Here is a 19303-nt window from a genome sequence, read left to right on the forward strand (position 1 = left end):
AAATTGAAAAAATTACAAAATATTAACTTAATAAACCAACTATCCAACTAAATTCTCAACCACTAAGTTACTAACCCAGCACAACGTGCATCACTAATGGCATTGTTATTCTATTATTTATAATCAATAAAGTTAAAAGCAGTGCCACTTTATCAACCCACAAAGCATCGCCACAATAATTGAAAGCTAATAATACTATTCTATTCAAAAAAGCATAAACTAATTCAATTCAAAAAGGCATAAACAATTCAAGAATTAGAATATTAAATCATAAAGTGGCATATGTGTTCAATTATCAAAATAATGTAATCAATTCTTAATAATTAATATAAAAAGCTGCAAAGGTGCGACAGCAGTACTAACAAATTGCAAAGATGCGGACCATGTGGTGGTGCAAGGCTCCGAGTGCCAACAGCAAGCTATAGCGTCTATGGCATAAAAATAAAGAGGTGTGATGACATGGGAGTTGGACAGAGATAGACGACATGCTGATCATTGATGGTAGCCGATTGAGGTTTTCTTTGGCGATGGTGGTGGTTACATATTTGATTTTGAGTTTTTTTTTTGGATTTCTAATCGTTGTTTTAAATATTGGTCTTTTAGTTATTTTAAAAATTTACCAAGCGTTGTATTGTAAATCCACTAAAAAATAAGATGAATTTATTTATTTTTAAATCTAACAGGGCTGAAGCCCCTGCTAGCTCTCAAGTGGCGCCGCCACTATTTATGGGTACAATAATTAATGTCAAGAAAATTGTTGGAAGAGTATTATTATAAAAGTAAGGGTAGGAATGTACCATATATTACTACAAGGGTGTTTACAAGTATTTTTTAAAATATAAAGATTAAATGAGTATTTACTTTGTTTTGCAACTATTATTGGTAATTAATTTGAGTTTAGAATTTTGTTTTAAAAAGGATTTTGGGTAAAATTTTTAAGCAAATGGTTAACGAGACGACACGTATACATTGTAATTAAATTGTATTTTGAGGCATTAAAGTAATTGTAATGAATGAACTCTCCAAAAGATGACAACAATACCGCGGAAATAAATTGTATTTTAAGGTCATTAACATAATTGTAATGTGTGTGATCTGGATTTTTTTTTTTAAATTTAACTAATTCAAATTCAAATAATGGGCAAATTGATCAATTCCTCAAATATTAGACGGAGCAATTAGATTTAACTAGCAAATCGGCGGCGATAGGAGGCTTAGTGCACAAGGTCGAAAGATGTGGACGCCCGGTCCGCATTGTCGAAACAACAAGGGGCTGACGCTAAATTACCCTCGATTGTTATCTCATTGATAATACTATTTTTGTTATCTCTTGGACCAACTTCATGGCTTTCTGTCATCCACTGCTTTTACTTAAAATTCCCAAAGCCACATGACGTGGTACAGATGTTGTTGGTTTTGTTTGTCTTTTTTGGGCTTGATATTTTTTGTTCGGAATATCGTAGGAGAAGCTCATTAAAATTTCCTAAAATAGTGAGCAGCGCCAGTGATCAGACGTGGCACTGACGGTGGCGGCTTCAGTTTTATTATTTGCTTAATTTTGTGTATTTGACAAATCAAAGCACAAATGGCAGCACCCTATTTGCTGTTATCGTCTGCATTTCTTCTTTTGCTTCTCTCTAGTAACTTCTCTGCACTCCGTTCTCACCAAACCGTCGCAACCCTGCCTGGCTTTGATGGTCATCTCCCGTTCAAACTCGAAACTGGGTCGGTTTTTTTTTTTCTTTTCTTTTCTTTTCTTATTTTAATTCAATTTTTATTATGTATACATAATTAAGCAGATTTCAATTTAAAGCTAGCCAGCTAGAGCTTTCTATTAGTTTAGCTTTAACTAATAATTAATTTAACGCTTTATAAATTACTTTTAGGTATATTGGGGTAGGAGATGATGATGATGTGCAGCTGTTTTACTACTTTATTGAATCCGAGCGGAGTCCTGAAGATGACCCACTTGTGCTCTGGCTCACCGGAGGCCCTGGCTGTTCTGGATTTTCTGGCCTTGTCTTTGAAATTGGTAAATTCATTTTCTTTATGCTTCATTGATCACTACTGTTTCCCTTCTGTATACACACACACACACACACACACACATACGCAATTAGACTTTCGTTATTTATCTTGAATTTCCTGAAATCTTTCTACTGCTATTGATGTTTAGTTAAAGACCCAAAAAAAAAAAAAAAAAATCAAAACCCAGTTTAATTTCAATTAATAGTTTGAGATTTGAAAATAAATAATTGAGTTTTTCTTTCAAAATGTTTAAAAAAAAAAATTATTCAATTTGACTAAGAGTCCATTGGTATAATTTTTTAAATAGAATTTGTTTAATTAGAGATTTTACTAGCAAAGTTTTTATAAGTAGAGTTTTTATAAAAAAAATTAAGTGTTTAGTTGTCAATGAAAATTTTTATTAAAAATTATAAAATTACTTCAATAGTTTAAGTTTTTGTTATGAAAAGTATGAAACAATGTGGTAAAATAATATTTTATATATTTTTTAATTTTTACTTTAAAAAGCGTAAAATTTAATTTTTTTTAATAGAGACAAGATATTTTATTTAAATTTCTAAAAATCTGCTCAAAAAATAATTAAACAACAAGGGAAAAAAAATTAAAAAGATCTTATAGAATAAAATAAGTACTTATAATCATTTGATAAATTAAAATTAAACCAAATAGACATTAAGCTTAAGATATCTATCTAGTTTGTCTTCTAGTAAATGCCAAGAGCTGAGTGGTGGTGGGCTGTTGTAGTCCCCTACTGGAGACTCCGTACTTCCTTACTCATTACACATTGGGTGGAGAGGGAGACATGTCACCCCGCCAATATGGTTAAAGTGAATATTAATATTAATGAGAGTATTAGGATAGTTCGAGCGAATATCTAATTGTGAATATTAGTATTTTTGTGATGGTAATATTACATATTTATGTTTAAAAAATGAAAAAAACAATTCTTATATAACCTAAGAATCAATAATGGAACTTAAACCCATTTTGATTAAATATTTAATATAAATTATCAACAGACACGGACATATTAACAAATTAGGATTTTGGTATTATAAAATTGACGGGGCCAAAAAATAAATTTAACATAAAAACGAAGGCTAAATTTCATTGAGACTTTTTACATTTTTGAAATTTTTATGGAATTGGAGGCTTTAGTTCTACTCTTATACAATTTGTATACTAATTAGTGGTGGAACCAAGAACTTGATTCAACAAGGTCTATGATAGAGAAAACGTAAAAGCTAAAGTAGGCTATAGCATTATATCACTAACATTGAAGATTCTAACAGCGGATGCTATATTGCAAAAAAAAAAATCACAGAATGTAGTAGTTTGCAACTCTGTCAAGCTGAGGTGTCGTGTAAAATTTACATAGATATGGTGAAATTTTAATTTAGACTTCTATTTTTTCCTGTGATTTAAGGCCCTTTTTAGTAGGCCCAGGTCCTTGAGAGTCCAGGTGCCACTATACGAGGGCCGGTTTAGGCAGACCCACCATGGACTCCGTCCGGGCTGTGCTTGAACTTGAGCCCAAATTAATTAGAAGGGCCATGTGCCAGGCCTGTGCTTTTTATAAGGATAGGCCTAACCGCGTACATGAACGGGCCTTATTTCTAGGTCCTAACCACAGAGGATGAGCTAAAGTCCTCCAAGCCTGGATTGAGTTGGGCTAGGCCGCTCTCAGTCTTTTTGCCATCTCTGCAAAAAAAGCCCTAAACTTGCACATAGTGGTATGTCATTAATTAGAGCTTACATATTACATTACTCATTAATTAAGAGGCGCATAGATCACGGCCACATATTCGCATGTTTAGGTGGGAAATCAAAGTTTGTAATAAAATTAATAATAGCTCCAAATTGTTCAGTTCACCTAACAATCAAATAGTCTTTTCAAAATTATTATCTTCATTTGTTTTACACGGATTAATAAAATACAATACAATATTATTTGTATTATTTGGTTTAATTCCTGAAATGATCACTTTGAAAAGTTCGGTTCCCCAGAATTTTACTAGTGAGACTAAGATTGTGTTTCTTTTTAATGCTGTAGTTTCCTTACAATTGGATTTATACTTAAGTGATCAAAATCTCATTATTATTTATTATTATATATGACTTTATACCAAATATTCTTCATGGTCCTTAGGTCCATTGGTGTTTGACTACGAGAGTTCCAGGCCAAGTTTACCAAGGTTTTCCTTGAACCAGTACTCGTGGACAAAGGTGCCTTGCATGTCCATTCTCCCACTGCTCTGGTTTTATGTATAAATTTGTGTGTTTGAGTACTGAATTAATTTATAATTAGAATTCATTCTATCGATTATCTTACTAAGAAGTTGTGAACATTTTTCCAGGTTGCCAACGTTATTTTTTTAGATGCTCCTGTAGGCACCGGATTCTCATACGCCAATAGTTGGCAAGGATACATCATGAATGATACTCTTTCAGCAACACAAATTTATCACTTTTTAAGAAAGGTGAAGATAAGAGAGGAAAAAAAAATTACGCTCCAAATTTCATTATTAGAGTAAATTTTCGTTGGCCTTGCATATAGGCTTTTGCTGAATTTCCATATCAGCGGCCTTGTATTTGCTCAGAATTATAGATCATTAATTTAACATACTGATTGTTATTATTATTATTATTTGTTCTAATCAGTGGCTTGTAGTTCATTCTGACTTCCTCGCAAATCCTCTCTATATTGCTGGTGATTCTTATTCAGGCAAAATTGTTCCAATTGTTGTTCAGGAAATATCTGACGGTAACTTGTATACGTGAATACTTGTTTATGCATCGATTTTGGTTCATTTTATGCTTATCAGATCTTAATTTCTCAAGTAGTCTAGTTGTTGTTGCAGGTATTGATGCTGGACACAAGCCAAGAATGAATCTGAAAGTAGGTGACCTATCATCAGAAATGAAGTATACTTTGATTTCATTTGTTTGATTTACATTTAGTTAGTAACTGTTCTTAGATGCATTATCAATTGAAGTATTTAACGTTAACTATTTTGATAATGGACTCAGGGATATATGCTTGGCAACCCAGTTACGGATGACAAAATAGACCAAAATTCAAAAATACAGTTTGCTTACCTGAAGGCACTTATCACCTATGAAATCTATGAGGTGAATTTTCCACCTATGCGTTGATTCTAAATAGGACTAGGATCTATTTCTCATGAGCGGAGCTATCACAAACAAAATACAAGTCGGTATGATGGGTGCTTATTATATATGAATAATGTGGATTTATAACTCTATTATTAGATAGATAGCAATAGTGTAATTATCATGTTAAATTGTTAATGGTAAAATAATAAAGCTAATTTGTATTTGACATACAAAGCATTAATTGATAAATGGCTGCACGTTAGTTGGAATGCAAATTTTGTATCTCACCTTGTAACCATATAACATTTTTAATTAAAATATATGGACATGAATGAATGTTCCATTTTATAATTTTATTTGCATTATCGCCAGTTTTTTTTTTTTTTTGGGCTTGTTTTCTGAAGACAAGTGTTAAGAATATCCACTTAATAACTTCTGGTTGTATAACAATTTCTCATACTAGCTACTTTCATAAGTTAATCTAGTATAAATGGCAAATCGTTCTATATTTTTATTTTATTTTTTTCTTTTTTCTGGCTAGTTTTACTTGCTTTACTAAAATATTATTCTAAATTGTGCGCTGCCTTTTTTTTTCTATATTACTTTTTACCCAGTCAGCCAAGAAGAATTGCAAGGGTGATTACGTAAATGTAGACCCAGGAAATTATTTATGCAAAGCCGATCTTCAAAATATCTCAGTGGTGCGTAAAGGAGCAACTATCATTTTGTTTATGTGTTTATTATCTATTAGTACTATAAGTCGGACGCCAAATTATCTCACTGATAGTTGAATTTATAGTGCACTGGAAATGTAAATGGAGTGAACATATATGAGCCTAGATGTAGTTTTGTATCCCCAAAATCAACACGATTGAGCCCCGGAGATGCTAGCGTCATGGAAGATGAAGAAGATTCTTTAGATTTGCTCTTTTTGCCAGCTCAGCCAGCTCCAAAACTTTGGTGTCGGGTAAATTTCTGCTCATGCCTGCAATATATTTGTTGATCCGTGTTGTTAATACTTTCCCCTAATGCTAAGTTTTTTGTTGAACTGTTTAATTTTTCGTTGAACTGTTTAATTAATACAATATTAGAGCAAATGTCTCAAGATCAATTCTTTTAGCCAACAGTTTGAAAGATAGTCGAAAGATATTAGGGATAAATAAAAATTAATCCTAAAAGGAATCAATTAAATTTAGAATTCCTCTTTTATATTTACATGAGCTTATTGAATATTGGTGCTGTATTTAAGCTGTCATAATACTTTTCATTTTTGTCATCTGTATATTTTAATCATAACAATCTTATGATCTTATTAAACTCTTAATTGCTGTGATACTCGTCAATTATAAGCTAATATGATCTTGCTCTTTTAAAGAATCAAAACTATTTCTACGCTCCAACATGGGCAAATGACAAAACTGTTCAAAGGGCTCTTGGAATTCAGGAGGTATGGCAAAGCTTAACCATAACGTTAGTGGCATAAAAATTTGAAAATTAATTTTACCAAATACACGTCTTTCCCAATGACGAGCAGGGGATGGTAAAAGAATGGAGGAGATGCAATAAAAGTTTATCTTACACAACAAATGTCCTGAGTAGTGTTGATTATCATCGCAACTTCATCAAGAAGGGCTACCAAGTTTTGATTTACAGGTAAAGGTAATTATATTCTTTATATATATATATATATATATAATTTTTATCAAATTTATCCCTAACTCTTGTAGGAATGCTTCAATGACCAGGTTATATAGAATTTTGAATATTTGACAGTCCCAATGCAAGAACAAGAAACTTAATACTGAAGTTGATTATGTCATTTGCAAATGAATTAGGGATGTTAAACTCTATTTTTTTTATCTAATAATATTATACTGATTCGGTTGGAATATTTAATTTTTATTTCGATTGATAAATTACCAATTATTTATTGTCATGTATTACCAATCATGGATTTTATTACTAACTATGTTTACGTATATATGTTTGCTTGAGTATGGTTTTTAAATCTTTGCAGCTTTCTTGATGCAACTAATATTTTCTTCTCTTACCACAGTGGCGATGTGGACATGGGAACTTCATATGTAGGCACAGAAACATGGATTAAGTCATTAAATTTGACGATTGATAGTGGCTGGCAGCCGTGGCTTGTGGACGGCCAAGTTGCAGGGTTGGTTTTATTTTTTTTTGTTTGATCGAGTTAATTTCTCTTTATTCCTTAATTAGGGTTAGACATTATTTTCTAATTGGCCCTTAATTTTTATTAGATGATACGAAACATTTTTTTATTAATAAAAAAAAAACGCTGCAAAGGAACATTTGACATTAACAAAAGTAACAACTTAGATGTTTTGCAGATTTTGGATGCGGTATGCTGAAAAGAACCTTTACCGTTTGACATTTGCCACAGTAAAGGCAAGACTAATTTTCTGGCAAATTATGTTTAGACTGACATTAACTAATTAAATACTGTGATTTAATTAGCAAAGCAGCTACATGATTAAATTATTTTGTAATTGCGGGTTGTGTAGGGAGCAGGTCATACGGCTCCAGAGTACAAGCCTAAGGAATGCCTCGAAATGATTAACAGGTGGTTTGCCATGTATCCTCTTTGAAGCCATGTTCAGTACTTTGAGAATGGAAATGTATTGGATTATGTTGTATTGCATTAACATTATATTACAATAATGTTGTACGGTGTTTAGCGCTGCACTGTACTGTATTAATTTCATATAATATTACATTAATGTTATTTAAATGTATTAGTAGATAATTAATTTTATATTAATTATTAATATATAAATATAATATTATTAAATAAATTAATGAACTGGGATTAACTATAATATAATTAATTTTATATTAATTTCATGATTAATGTATTATTTTGTAAGTTTAGCTTAATTATACAGATTGCTGATTTCAACAATTTAAAAATATCAACAATCAAAACCTGACACCATAAAATTAATGAACTGGGATTAACAACAAAAGAAATCTTATGTTTTGACAAAATCACAAGTAAAGACGGTTTGCCGTTGTCGTGCATGCGTCTATAAACTATGAATTCTGAAATAAATAAGTGCTAGAATAAGCGATTGATTTATTGAAATGTATTTAGCAAAATTCGATGGTCACAATAGTAGGTAATTAACTGGGTACCACTGTTGGGTAGTGGCAATTTTTGACATGATTTATCAATGCAAGGAACATAAAAAAAGGTTACCAAAATCTGGGTCCTAAATGTTACGTTTCATATTTATAACCATATTATATTTTATAGTGCTTTTAAAATTGTTTGATTATATTTACAGAGAACCTATCAGTGTAAGGAGAACAAATTTATGAATGATATCCTTTATTGCAGTTTTATTAAGCTTTAGGAATTCTAATGGTATTGACACTTCCATAGATTAACATGACTTTACTACAATCATTAGAGAGGCATATACGATGAGAAACTACCGGCTGGCCTTCTTATGTGTGTGACATACAACTGCTGTAAATCGAACTGTTTTCAGATGTAGCAAGAGAAACATCCAGACAAAATTTCTGTGGCCTAATATTATCTCAGTTGAGGCGATTTTAAGTCTCATCAAACAATTATGTCATATGTGTATGTGTAATTATTTCATAAATGTAATAATGATTTTCCCATTTAAACATCACCACATCACAAGCTGCTTTTACTGATAAGAGTTTTAGATTTTCAACCGATCGATATTTGCTTCATATATATTTAGAACCAGTAATGTTGAATGAGGAGGGAATATCAATCTTCCTTATAATTTCACTAATTTTGTGCTTCTCAAAATCTTCCAAGACCATGATGATGAGTTTGTTATTCACGATATCAATTTCACCAAACCCTAATTTAGGGTCCCAAGAAATAGCTCTTACCTTGTTCAAATCTGAGAAACAAACTTGAGGCAAAGTATTGATTGTAGCACACTCAATTCTTTAAGTTAATAGAAACTGCTTCAACAACATCTGATCTGTTTCTGTGAAACCCCACGCAATGGCAAAGCATATATATGTTGAATCATACTTCACAGTTAAATTTGTGTCAAGATTATTTTAAGTAAGGGATATCCACATGTCCCCAAGTATATATATGTTGAAAATGTAGAAATGAGAATGAAACATATATTTACTTTTCTATTCTTCTAATTTTTTCATATTTCTTAAATTATCCTTATTCAAATCACAAATAATAAAGTTAATACTGATAATAATAATAATAATAAATGTTAATAATGATAATATTAATAAAAATAATAATAACAATAATTAATTATTAAATTTTATTACCTTTATTATTTTAGTTATTGTTAATATTATTTTTATTAATAATAAAAAAATAATAATAGCAAAAATAATAATGATAATATTATTAATAATGATAAATTAATTATTTTTATTAATTATTAATACTATGGGTATTTTGGTAAATTGATTCTCATTCTCATTCTCATTCCTTTTCCTCATTTCTATTTATTTTGTCAAGTAAACACATCAGACATTCCAGCACATTTCCATTCCCATTTATTTTTGTCAAGTAAACATTGAAATCTCATTCTCATTCCAACCAATTCTTATTCTCGGCTCATTCCATTCCACCCCATTCTCATTCCCAAAACAACTCATTCTTATTCTCAGCTCATTCCATTCCACCCCATTCTCATTCCCACGAAATAAACGCACCATTAATGGTATATTGTAGTGACTTGTTCTTCAATGTTATATTGCAGCCAATTGCTTGAAACAATGCATATTAATGAAGTGGGGATCTTGAACTAATGCAGACCACTGCTTGCAAACACACTTGAACCTTATAACCAACTAAGGATCCCAGTAACGTTCTCGATCAATACGGGAGGTTTTTGATTTGGAATCGAAGTCGAATAATTATTTGTTTTCTTCCTTTGTGGCTCATGATGCCGAAATCTGCAAATGATTCCCATGGTTGGCACCGCCTGATTATGACAATAGTATCAAAAACAAGTATTTAAATTTATTAGTGGGCGAACTTCATAATGTCAACATACAAACATTTCTCTAGCAAACGTTAACTAGTTATTAAATGTAGAAGGATGCTAAACAACATATTTTAAGACTTAGAGAAGTAATCAATTATTAAGGTTCGGTTTGACATTGAGGTACTATAACTTTTAAGTTGTAGTTGTAAAACAAAAATTAATAATATGTAATAAATATAAATTTTATCAAAATTATTAAAAATATAATAATTTTTTTATTATACAAGTAAAAAATCATACCAATATAATTTCTAAATTAAAGCAACTAGTGTTTATGAAACACTTTAATACTATAACTTTTAAGTTACAACTGTCCAACCTCAATTCCAAACACACTCTAAGTTGGAGGGAACAATGTCCGAATTTAAAGCTCGAATATCCGCCACCCACCAGCCTATTTCATTCAAGTAGAACCTAACTTAATTTTTCTTATGCATTATTACTTATACATGCTCCAATTAATGTTGGAAGTAGGAAAGTAGCCATGGTAATAAAAACATTTGAGGAAGTTGTAATTTTAGTTATTTATTTATTTATTATATGTACATAGTGATGGTCACACTAATTAGTGGATACTGGCAATTTGTCACATGATCTAACAATGCAACAAATATTACATGGGTTAGCAAGTTTGGATCCTAAAATATTACCTCTTGTGTCCGGTTTCAATTTTTATTTTTTATTTTTCTAGATGAAGTCTGATTTCAGCTTAAAACTTATGACAATGAATTTATTTATAGTACGATTAACTTATTAATTAAATTATACCCGTAGACTTTATTATTTAATTTGATATAACTATATTATATCTATCGTATTTTTAAAATTATTTAGTTAAATTTAATTCAAACTTATTTGTGTGAGGAGAACAAATTTATAAATGATATCTTTACTGTAGTTTCATTAAACTTTAGGGGCTCTAATGTTATTGCCACATCCATAAATTACCATGACTTCTCTACGGCCATTAGAGAGGCAGCGCGATGAGGAATCACCACCCTTCTCTATCCAAACCCGATGACGACCCGGACCCGATTCGGCCACCCACGGCCAATTTAACCCTCTCCGCCGGCGCCGGCCTCCGAAAGAAAGCAGCCGGGGTACGCCCATGGCTCCTTCTCGACTCAACCGGCCAGGCCCAGGTGGTGGAGGCCGGCAAGCACGCCATCATGCGGCGAACGGGTCTCCCGGCCCGAGACCTTCGGATCCTGGATCCGCTTCTCTCGTACCCGTCAACCGTACTGGGTCGAGAACGGGCCATAGTCATCAACTTGGAGCACATCAAAGCCATTATCACCGCCCAGGAAGTGTTGTTGATGAATTCAAGAGACCCTTCTGTTGTTCCCTTTGTTGAGGAATTGCAAAGTAGGATTTTGTGTCACTATCAAGCCACTAAAGCTCAGGTTTTTTTTTTCGATAGAAGTTTTTTTTTCCTTTTTTTTTTCAAGTACCCAGTTCATTTTTTATACTGAGGATAAACGGTCGTGTTGGATTATTTGTGATGATAACAATTAGTAATTGAGGTCGTAAATTTGGAATTTATTATATGAGGAGGCATCAGAATTGCTTGTTGGAGGTGATGTTAATTTCTTATATAGAAGTTTAATTAGAGTTAAGTATTCTATAGCCAATTTTGGATTCTATATTGTGATGTGGTTTGATTATTTTAATAAGGAAGTTGATTAGAAAAGAAATTGTTAGACTTTTAGTTGAACTTCATAATGGGGAAATTGACAAAATGGGCATGGTAGTTGACATTCTGTAATGGGAATAAACGTAATTCTATTGAGCCAAATGATGATGCTCGTTGATGTCTACTCCGTTTAATGGGAATACAGTAGTGTGAGGTCAGCCTTTTTGATCTTTAACCTTTTTGGTCTTTTCATGAGCAGTTGGCCATTCTTTAATCATGCAGATAATCAAAGTTGGTAGTTTTAATGCAGGCCTCCAACTTAAACTCTCTCAAATCAATTTATGTATAATATTTTCTTTTTTAACTTTTATTCGTCTGCTTCCTCTTCTTATCTGTGTTTTTTGTGTAGGAGATCAATGGTGAGGATTCAAATTGGACAAATTTGTACGATTTGGAAGCACCACAGTCAAGGACTTCCAGTCCCAGAAATTTTTCTGGTGGCTTTCCACAGTTTGAAGATGAAACCGAGGAAAGAAAGGAAGGTGGGAAACAAAGTCTTGAGAATCGAGATGGATCAAAGGTTCTTCCATTTGAGTTTGTTGCTCTGGAAGCATGTCTTGAAGCTGCTTGCAGTTGCTTGGAAAATGAAGTATTTACTCTTACTTTCTACTTTGAATCTTTGTCTTTCCCTTTCTTTCATCATGTTGCTTTCTTTTCTCGTCTTCTATCACGGTTTTCATGTGTTTTCTGCTTCTAAATCAGGCCAAAACATTAGAGCAAGAAGCTCATCCAGCCTTAGATAAGCTGACATCAAAGATTAGTACTCTCAATTTAGAACGTGTCCGCCAAATTAAGAGTCGCTTGGTTGCTATAACTGGACGTGTTCAGAAGGTTGAGTAATTCAGATTTTTGAAGTATAAATGCTAGTATTGTTTCCATGTGGAGAGTTTGATTAACCAAAGTACTCATGTTCATCTGCAGGTGCGGGATGAATTAGAACACTTATTAGATGATGATGAAGATATGGCTGAGATGTATCTGACTGAGAAGTTGATGCAACAACTTGAGAACTCTTCAACTTCCTCTATAAATGAGAGAGATGATATGGATGATGAAGTTCTTCAATCAAATATGAATAACAGGCACCTAAAATTTTGCTTTTTCTTTGTTAACTGTCTTTTCATTTTTTTCCCTTCCATGCGTCTAAATTTATTGTCCTGTTTCAGGACTACTGCTGAAATCTCATTAGAAGCAACTGGGGGATCAACTAGCTATGAAGCAGATTTTCAGAACACAGAGAACATTCACGACAATCTGTTTACTCAAAATATACATAGCCGGGCCAGCCATGGGACACGCACTAGTACCACTCACAGTGCTATTAGCAAGCACCTCGATGTTGAAGAGCTAGAAATGCTCCTGGAGGCATACTTTGTGCAAATTGATGGTACACTGAACAAGCTATCTACGGTAAGGAACTCAATTTCACCACTCAATTTCGGCCTGCTCCCATTGCTAGAGCAGTTGATATGGTAATTGATTAATTCAGCAGTGTAATAAGGTAAAACAATGATTAATGATTTTGTCTTCTGACCAAAGCAGTTTCATGCCAAAGTCATCGGCTACTGCAGTTTCATCTGATATTGCTATTATATGAGGCTTCATGGTCTAAACTGGTTTCTGTTGTAATAAAATTCTAGCATTTAAATACATATGTATAAGTATACATATTACAAGAATATGGCACAATAACAGAGTTGTAATTCTCCTGGATTTTCATCTTGCTTTCTAGACTAATTCAGATCATTAAGCTTATGTCCCTGTGCATGCACACTTTCTTTCTCAAAGCATGCTTCCGCACAGTTCTTATCGAACTGAGAAGAAATGCTCTGACACACTGAATTCTCTAACTGCAATGTTCTCATTCGACCGATCATTTGGAAATTCATGGTCCACACAACTGAAAAGTTATATTCTTTATTTATGCATTTTCTTAGATCTTGTAATGTGTATTTCATAAAATGTGACACCACAGAGGGTGTATATTCTTTGTCTACTTGTTTTTCTGGTCCCGTACTCCATCGTTTTATACTTAATATAGGTATACATTTCAGTGTTGATATTTGACTTTAGTTTATAAATCAATTCCTTTTGTTAGGTTATGCATTGATGCTCTTCATGAATTTATTTCTTACCATTTGCTTTTGTTTGTTGGAAGCTGAGGGAGTACGTTGATGATACAGAGGACTACATTAACATAATGCTGGATGACAAACAGAATCATCTTCTGCAAATGGGGGTCATGCTAACGACAGCAACCCTTGTGGTGAGTGCATTTGTTGTTGTGGCTGGTATTTTCGGGATGAATATCAACATCGAGCTGTTCGATGAGCATAAATCAGGGATGCAAGAGTTTCTCTGGACTGTTGGTGGCGGCGCCACTGGCAGCATATTCCTATATGTTGTTGCCATTGCCTGGTGCAAGCACAAACGTTTGCTGGAGTAATATAATCCTGCTGTGTATCAGTAAAGAAGCAATTGATTTCAGGAGCTGTTGTGTCGATGGATTTGCTATGTACAAACATAAACGCACCCTTTGATAAGCTGGAGCATGCATCCTGTTTTTTGTGAATACTATGAGATATGCTTCGAGTGCACGGAACATTAATATTTAATATTTAATACACTTTCTACGTGCCTGAAGATTCGTAATTGATAATGTAATGTGATCACTATCAACTATTCTAATGAGCAACGTAGCAGTTGACGGAAACGTATTTTTAATAAATATCATTAGTTCGCTTCCAAAAGTTTTCGTTTCGACTCTTGTCAATGATGCTGCCACTCGATTAATTAATTAAAATTTTCAGATATCTTGCAATTAAACAAATTTATCATGTTCGTGCAATTTAAGTTGATTAAAAATCTGCAGTCAGCGTACTACAAACGGATCAAACAGCATTGACCATGAGAATCCACCCGCCACGATCTAGACCTGAACATGAAAACAACCCTGATCCGACGCAACAGCCGACCACTAACCTGGCAGTCACCTCGGTTGGGGGGGTCCGGAAGAAGGTAGCCGGAGTTCGACCCTGGTTGGTTTTAGATTCAACCGGGCAGACGCAGGTGGTGGAAGCCGGAAAGCACGCCATCATGAGGCGGACGGGGCTGCCAGCCCGGGACCTTCGGATCCTTGATCCGATGCTCTCATACCCATCAACTATACTGGGTCGAGAAAGTGCCATAGTCATCAATTTGGAGCAGATCAAGGCCATCATCACTGCACAGGAAGTCCTTTTGCTGAACTCTAGAGACCCTTCTGTTGCTCCCTTTGTTGAAGAGTTGAAAAGGAGGATTTTGTGTCACTATCAGGCCACTAAAGCTCAGGTTTTTTATTTGGCTTCTTGAGTTTCTTTGTTCCTTTTCAGTTTTTTTTTTTTTTTAAGTACCCAATAATGATTGTTATTTTTACATTGTTCTTGTTATAACGCTTTGTTGTGCATAGGAAGGCGATGGTGATATTTCAAACTGGAAGAATTTGTATGATTCAGGGACACCAGAATCAAGAGCTTCCAGTCCTCCAGATTTTGCCGGAACCGGCATTTCAGAGTCTGAGGAAATAACCGAGGAAAGGAAGGAAGATGGGAAACAGGGTCTTGAGAATCGAGATGGACCGAAGGTTCTTCCGTTTGAATTTGTTGCACTAGAAGCATGCCTTGAATCTGCTTGCAGTTGCTTGGAAAATGAAGTAATGTATACAACTTTCTGCAAAGATAGATTTACCTTTACATTTTTGGCCTCCTTGTTATGCTGTTTCATTGTCTATACTTCAACTCATTTTTGGTTTCTAAGTTAGGCAACAACATTAGAGCAAGAGGCTCATCCAGCCTTGGATACGCTTACGTCAAAGATCAGCACTCTTAATTTAGAACGTGTCCGCCAAATTAAGAGTCGTTTGGTTGCAATAAGCGGACGTGTTCAGAAGGTTGAGTGGTTTCAAGCTTTTAAATCATTCATTTGATTTTCTGTCATAGTGTGCTGTATATGCTGCTATTACTTGCAGTGATGGAAATATGCTTCTAGTCCTTTGGTTGGTGATACATGCATGTTCATGTCCAGGTACGAGATGAATTAGAGCACTTGCTAGATGATGATGAAGATATGGCTGAGATGTATCTAACTGAAAAGTTGCAACAGCAACTGAAGAGCTCTTCAACTTCCTCTATGCGTGAGCGAGATGATGACATGGATGTCGATGACAGGCACCTAAATATCTTGATAGCACTCTGTAAACTAACTTTTTTACCCCACGTTGCATCATGCCTAAAATTTATTTTACCGTTTCAGAACAAATGAAATCTCATTTAATGCTACCGGGGGATTGACTAGTTATGAAGTGGTTCAGGAGAACACAGACAACACCCGTGATAGTTTGTTTACTCGTCATAATGTACTTAGCAATGACAGCCATGGGACGCATACTAGTACAGTTCACAGCACAATAAGCAATCACCTTGACGTGGAGGAGCTAGAGATGCTCCTGGAAGCGTACTTTGTGCAAGTTGATGGTATAGTGAACAAGCTATCTACGGTATGAATCTCAACACGACACATAAGTCTGCTTATAATAATTTGGTTGCATATGCTATTGGATTTTTATTTTTATTGTTCTATTTTTGTTGCATCAAAGCTGAGGGAGTATGTAGACGATACAGAGGACTACATTAACATAATGCTGGATGACAAACAGAACAATCTTTTGCAAATGGGGGTCATGATGACGACTGCAACTCTTGTGATTAGTGCCTTCATTGCCTTGGTTGGTGTTTTTGGGATGAATATAACCATTGAGCTTTTTGATCATACCAAAGCAAGGATGCCAGAGTTTCTCTGGACGGTTGCTGGTGGTACCATTGGCACCATATTTCTATATGCTGCTGCTATTGCTTGGTATAAGTACAAGCGTTTGCTGGAGTCATAAATGCCGACTGTCTGTGGTTGAAGAAGCCATTGATTTGAATTTTGTTGTAAGTTAATGTAACTTCATATACTTGAACATTAATGTTTGTATTTGCGAATATTATTAATATTTTTGCCAATTCCACCGAAAATGAAGTTTATTTCTTGCATCTCCAAGTATATGGGGGCCTGCTGGTTCTTTAGGTCCGTGTCTGGAATACTGTTTTCTTCGCATTGCTCTGTATCTGAAAAATATTACAATTTTCCTATAACGGTTTGCTGGTTGCAAGATCGTGTTGTATTATTACCTAAGGTATCGCTTTTGTTCTGTCGGTATTACTGTGTTATGGTGTTTCACAAGTTGCGTTCTGCAAACAAACAAGAGTATTAAATTCAATTTCGAATTATCCCCCTCTTGGAACAGAGAGATTGCAGAGTCCTACTGTGGAACATTCAGTTAATATTTATATATGAGATGTGGGTTTTCCTTTTGAAAAATCATATATAATTAGTAGCACTATTTAATTCATGCACGCATGTCAAAGTGGATTTAGAATAATATAAGTATTCTAAAATCTCTCCCTAAAATGACAATATTCAAAATATCTTCGAAACTATGGTAAACATCAGTTTATCTCCCATTTTCTTTAAGAAGATTAAAAAAAAAAAGAAACAACCCCATTTTCCCTTTTTATCTTTGAATAATTAGGATAAATTGAGATTTATAATAATTTATGGGTATTTTAAAGATTATTATTTCACAAAAAAGGTAATTCTTTTCTATGTTAATTAATATCTCAAAAACACATGCGTTGACTTTTTTTTAATATTACATTACAATTTTTTTAATTAGATATTTATAAAAATCTCTTCAATTAAATATATGATGGCACAATTTGAATACCTCAGTTAAGAATAACCTGATCTTCTTTTAAATATTTAGAAAAAAAATTCAATCTCTGCTAAAGTTTATAAGGAACTTTGATACTTACAAATAAAAATCTGTCAAAAACTCTTAAATCAATTCTATAATAGTATAATTTGAATATTGGTGCTTAAAACAAGCCATATCTCTTTCCAAAATACATATAGTAGAAAATATTTAAAAAAAATTAACTCCAACAAAAGCACATACGAATGACAAATACAATCACAAATCAATATGAACATCCAACATTAATTTTGTAATGGTTTATTCCAAATATCAAACCTCGAACAAGCCTATTTATGTTTGGAAAACTAAGTTTACGGAATGAACGATATAATCTTTTTTGGCACTTCTGAATTTGTGAAATAAAAATACAGAATTGAAAAATGATAGCAAAAAGTATATTGGCTATGTTATTGAGTTCGTAGTGGATAATATGCAATTCAAAGACATAGCAAGGACTATTTTGTAATTTAAGCCACACTGCTAAGAGTTTATCCATTATCATCTATAACATGCTCAAAAAACTAGTGGCTCTGGCCATTTCCAAGGAGGAGAAGCGCATGTAATGTTGTTTATTGAAAATGAGTTCAATAGACCAAAGTATATTGATGGCGTTAACTGTTACAGTGAACAAATATGCTTCATTAAATGTACAAGCAGTTCACAGAAGAGAAGCAAAAACCCCAAAAACAACAGGAGCAAAAGCAAAAGCAGCGGCCGCATTCCATGACATAGGAAGAAGAGGGCTGCTTCTGTCCTCTGTTGTTGCAGCTCCACAAGTCAACAATGATGATTCCAAGACCCAGCTTCTTCAAAGTATTGTTTAAAATTATACAATCTCTAGTTAATTCATTTAACTTTGTGTGTTATTTAGCTTCCTTAATTTGTGTTGTTATGAATTATCTTACCAGAATATCTTAAGAAATCAGAGGAAAACAAGGCAAAAAATGACAAGGAGGTAAAGATGTTGAACTTATGATTAGCTACTTGTTACTCCATTTTTCTCTGGTAATGAAGCTAGATTATATTAAATGCGTCTAATTATATCTTTATCTTCACCATTTCCCCCCCCCCCCCCTCTCCTCTGGTGATATTGTGACACATGTTGAAATCAAATAACTTAATATCTCACATGCAGAGAATGGATAGCTATTACAAGAGGAACTACAAGGATTACTTTGACTTTATAGAGGGATCTTTGAAAGGGAAGAGTGAGCAGGAACTCTCTGAATCTGAAAAGGGTATCCTTGAATGGCTTAAGACTAACAAATAATCCCGTTTTCAATACATTTTCTAGTTGCTATCACTTTATTTCTTTGCACTGGGAAATTTCTCTAGGATGCAATTAGTTAAATAGATGTCTAAATTGCTGATGATGGATGTTACTTATTTTTAAAAAATATTGGAAAAACAATTGAACCTTCTGATGAAGTATCCCTTAAGCATCCGATAGTTTAAACTCTCTCCTCGTAAACATTAGTAGATTTTTTTGGTTTCAAATACTTGAAAATAAATCTGGCCATTCTTCATTTTTATTTTTGCTGCCAAGTTTTGAACTCGGGTTACTTGGATCTTAGTTGCCAACGCTACAGC

At 33.5% G+C, this 19303-nt stretch overlaps 4 protein-coding genes across 6 annotated transcripts; all 4 read left to right on the forward strand.

The window, feature by feature from the left end:
* Positions 1 to 1376: 1376 nt before the first annotated feature.
* LOC102625382 (serine carboxypeptidase-like 2) lies at positions 1377 to 7897 on the forward strand. 3 transcript variants are annotated; one of them, XM_025102135.2, is made up of 14 exons: positions 1389 to 1725; positions 1887 to 2032; positions 4178 to 4293; positions 4386 to 4508; positions 4690 to 4792; positions 4890 to 4927; positions 5059 to 5160; positions 5760 to 5846; positions 5945 to 6112; positions 6521 to 6592; positions 6680 to 6798; positions 7202 to 7315; positions 7503 to 7560; positions 7677 to 7897. In XM_025102135.2, exons 1-14 carry the CDS (start codon positions 1586 to 1588, stop codon positions 7758 to 7760), a joined length of 1470 nt encoding a protein of 489 aa, XP_024957903.2. In that variant the 5' UTR covers positions 1389 to 1585; the 3' UTR covers positions 7761 to 7897. The 3 variants fall into 3 exon arrangements, 2 of the variants coding, with proteins under 2 accessions (XP_024957903.2, XP_006486895.2); XM_006486832.4 differs by having other exon boundaries at positions 1393 to 1725; positions 4178 to 4254; XR_008050958.1 differs by lacking the exon at positions 7677 to 7897 and having other exon boundaries at positions 1377 to 1725; positions 6680 to 6804; positions 7503 to 7521.
* A 3242-nt stretch (positions 7898 to 11139) lies between these two features.
* LOC102626525 (magnesium transporter MRS2-3-like) lies at positions 11140 to 14520 on the forward strand. The gene is made up of 6 exons (XM_006486836.3): positions 11140 to 11587; positions 12227 to 12466; positions 12580 to 12708; positions 12799 to 12959; positions 13044 to 13287; positions 14036 to 14520. The coding sequence occupies exons 1-6, from the start codon at positions 11168 to 11170 to the stop codon at positions 14321 to 14323; spliced, it is 1482 nt and encodes a 493-aa protein (XP_006486899.2). The 5' UTR covers positions 11140 to 11167; the 3' UTR covers positions 14324 to 14520.
* Positions 14521 to 14673: 153 nt separating this feature from the next.
* LOC102626233 (magnesium transporter MRS2-3-like) lies at positions 14674 to 16959 on the forward strand. The gene is made up of 6 exons (XM_006486835.3): positions 14674 to 15207; positions 15326 to 15568; positions 15677 to 15805; positions 15940 to 16082; positions 16168 to 16411; positions 16511 to 16959. Exons 1-6 carry the CDS (start codon positions 14785 to 14787, stop codon positions 16799 to 16801), a joined length of 1473 nt encoding a protein of 490 aa, XP_006486898.2. The 5' UTR covers positions 14674 to 14784; the 3' UTR covers positions 16802 to 16959.
* A 1272-nt stretch (positions 16960 to 18231) lies between these two features.
* LOC102627099 (uncharacterized) lies at positions 18232 to 19170 on the forward strand. Its single transcript, XM_006486838.4, has 3 exons — positions 18232 to 18526; positions 18622 to 18668; positions 18849 to 19170. The coding sequence occupies exons 1-3, from the start codon at positions 18292 to 18294 to the stop codon at positions 18981 to 18983; spliced, it is 417 nt and encodes a 138-aa protein (XP_006486901.2). The 5' UTR covers positions 18232 to 18291; the 3' UTR covers positions 18984 to 19170.
* The last annotated feature ends 133 nt before the right edge of the window (positions 19171 to 19303 follow it).

The sequence above is a fragment of the Citrus sinensis genome, chromosome 8 (genome assembly GCF_022201045.2).
Source record: "Citrus sinensis cultivar Valencia sweet orange chromosome 8, DVS_A1.0, whole genome shotgun sequence".
In the NCBI taxonomy this organism is placed as follows: Eukaryota; Viridiplantae; Streptophyta; class Magnoliopsida; order Sapindales; family Rutaceae; genus Citrus; species Citrus sinensis.

Bases quoted from the DNA above. Each gene is read 5' to 3' on its own strand.
- LOC102625382 (XM_025102135.2), top strand. From the start codon at position 1,586: ATGGCAGCACCCTATTTGCTGTTATCGTCTGCATTTCTTCTTTTGCTT. The intron at 2,033-4,177 runs GTAAATTCATTT...CATGGTCCTTAG, and splicing joins TGGCCTTGTCTTTGAAATTG to GTCCATTGGTGTTTGACTAC. The intron at 6,113-6,520 runs GTAAATTTCTGC...GCTCTTTTAAAG, and splicing joins CTCCAAAACTTTGGTGTCGG to AATCAAAACTATTTCTACGC.
- LOC102626525 (XM_006486836.3), top strand. From the start codon at position 11,168: ATGAGGAATCACCACCCTTCTCTATCCAAACCCGATGACGACCCGGAC. The intron at 12,709-12,798 runs GTTGAGTAATTC...GTTCATCTGCAG, and splicing joins TAACTGGACGTGTTCAGAAG to GTGCGGGATGAATTAGAACA. The intron at 13,288-14,035 runs GTAAGGAACTCA...GTTTGTTGGAAG, and splicing joins CACTGAACAAGCTATCTACG to CTGAGGGAGTACGTTGATGA.
- LOC102626233 (XM_006486835.3), top strand. From the start codon at position 14,785: ATGAGAATCCACCCGCCACGATCTAGACCTGAACATGAAAACAACCCT. The intron at 15,569-15,676 runs GTAATGTATACA...TTTCTAAGTTAG, and splicing joins GCAGTTGCTTGGAAAATGAA to GCAACAACATTAGAGCAAGA. The intron at 16,412-16,510 runs GTATGAATCTCA...GTTGCATCAAAG, and splicing joins TAGTGAACAAGCTATCTACG to CTGAGGGAGTATGTAGACGA.
- LOC102627099 (XM_006486838.4), top strand. From the start codon at position 18,292: ATGAGTTCAATAGACCAAAGTATATTGATGGCGTTAACTGTTACAGTG. The intron at 18,527-18,621 runs GTATTGTTTAAA...TTATCTTACCAG, and splicing joins CAAGACCCAGCTTCTTCAAA to AATATCTTAAGAAATCAGAG. The intron at 18,669-18,848 runs GTAAAGATGTTG...TCTCACATGCAG, and splicing joins AGGCAAAAAATGACAAGGAG to AGAATGGATAGCTATTACAA.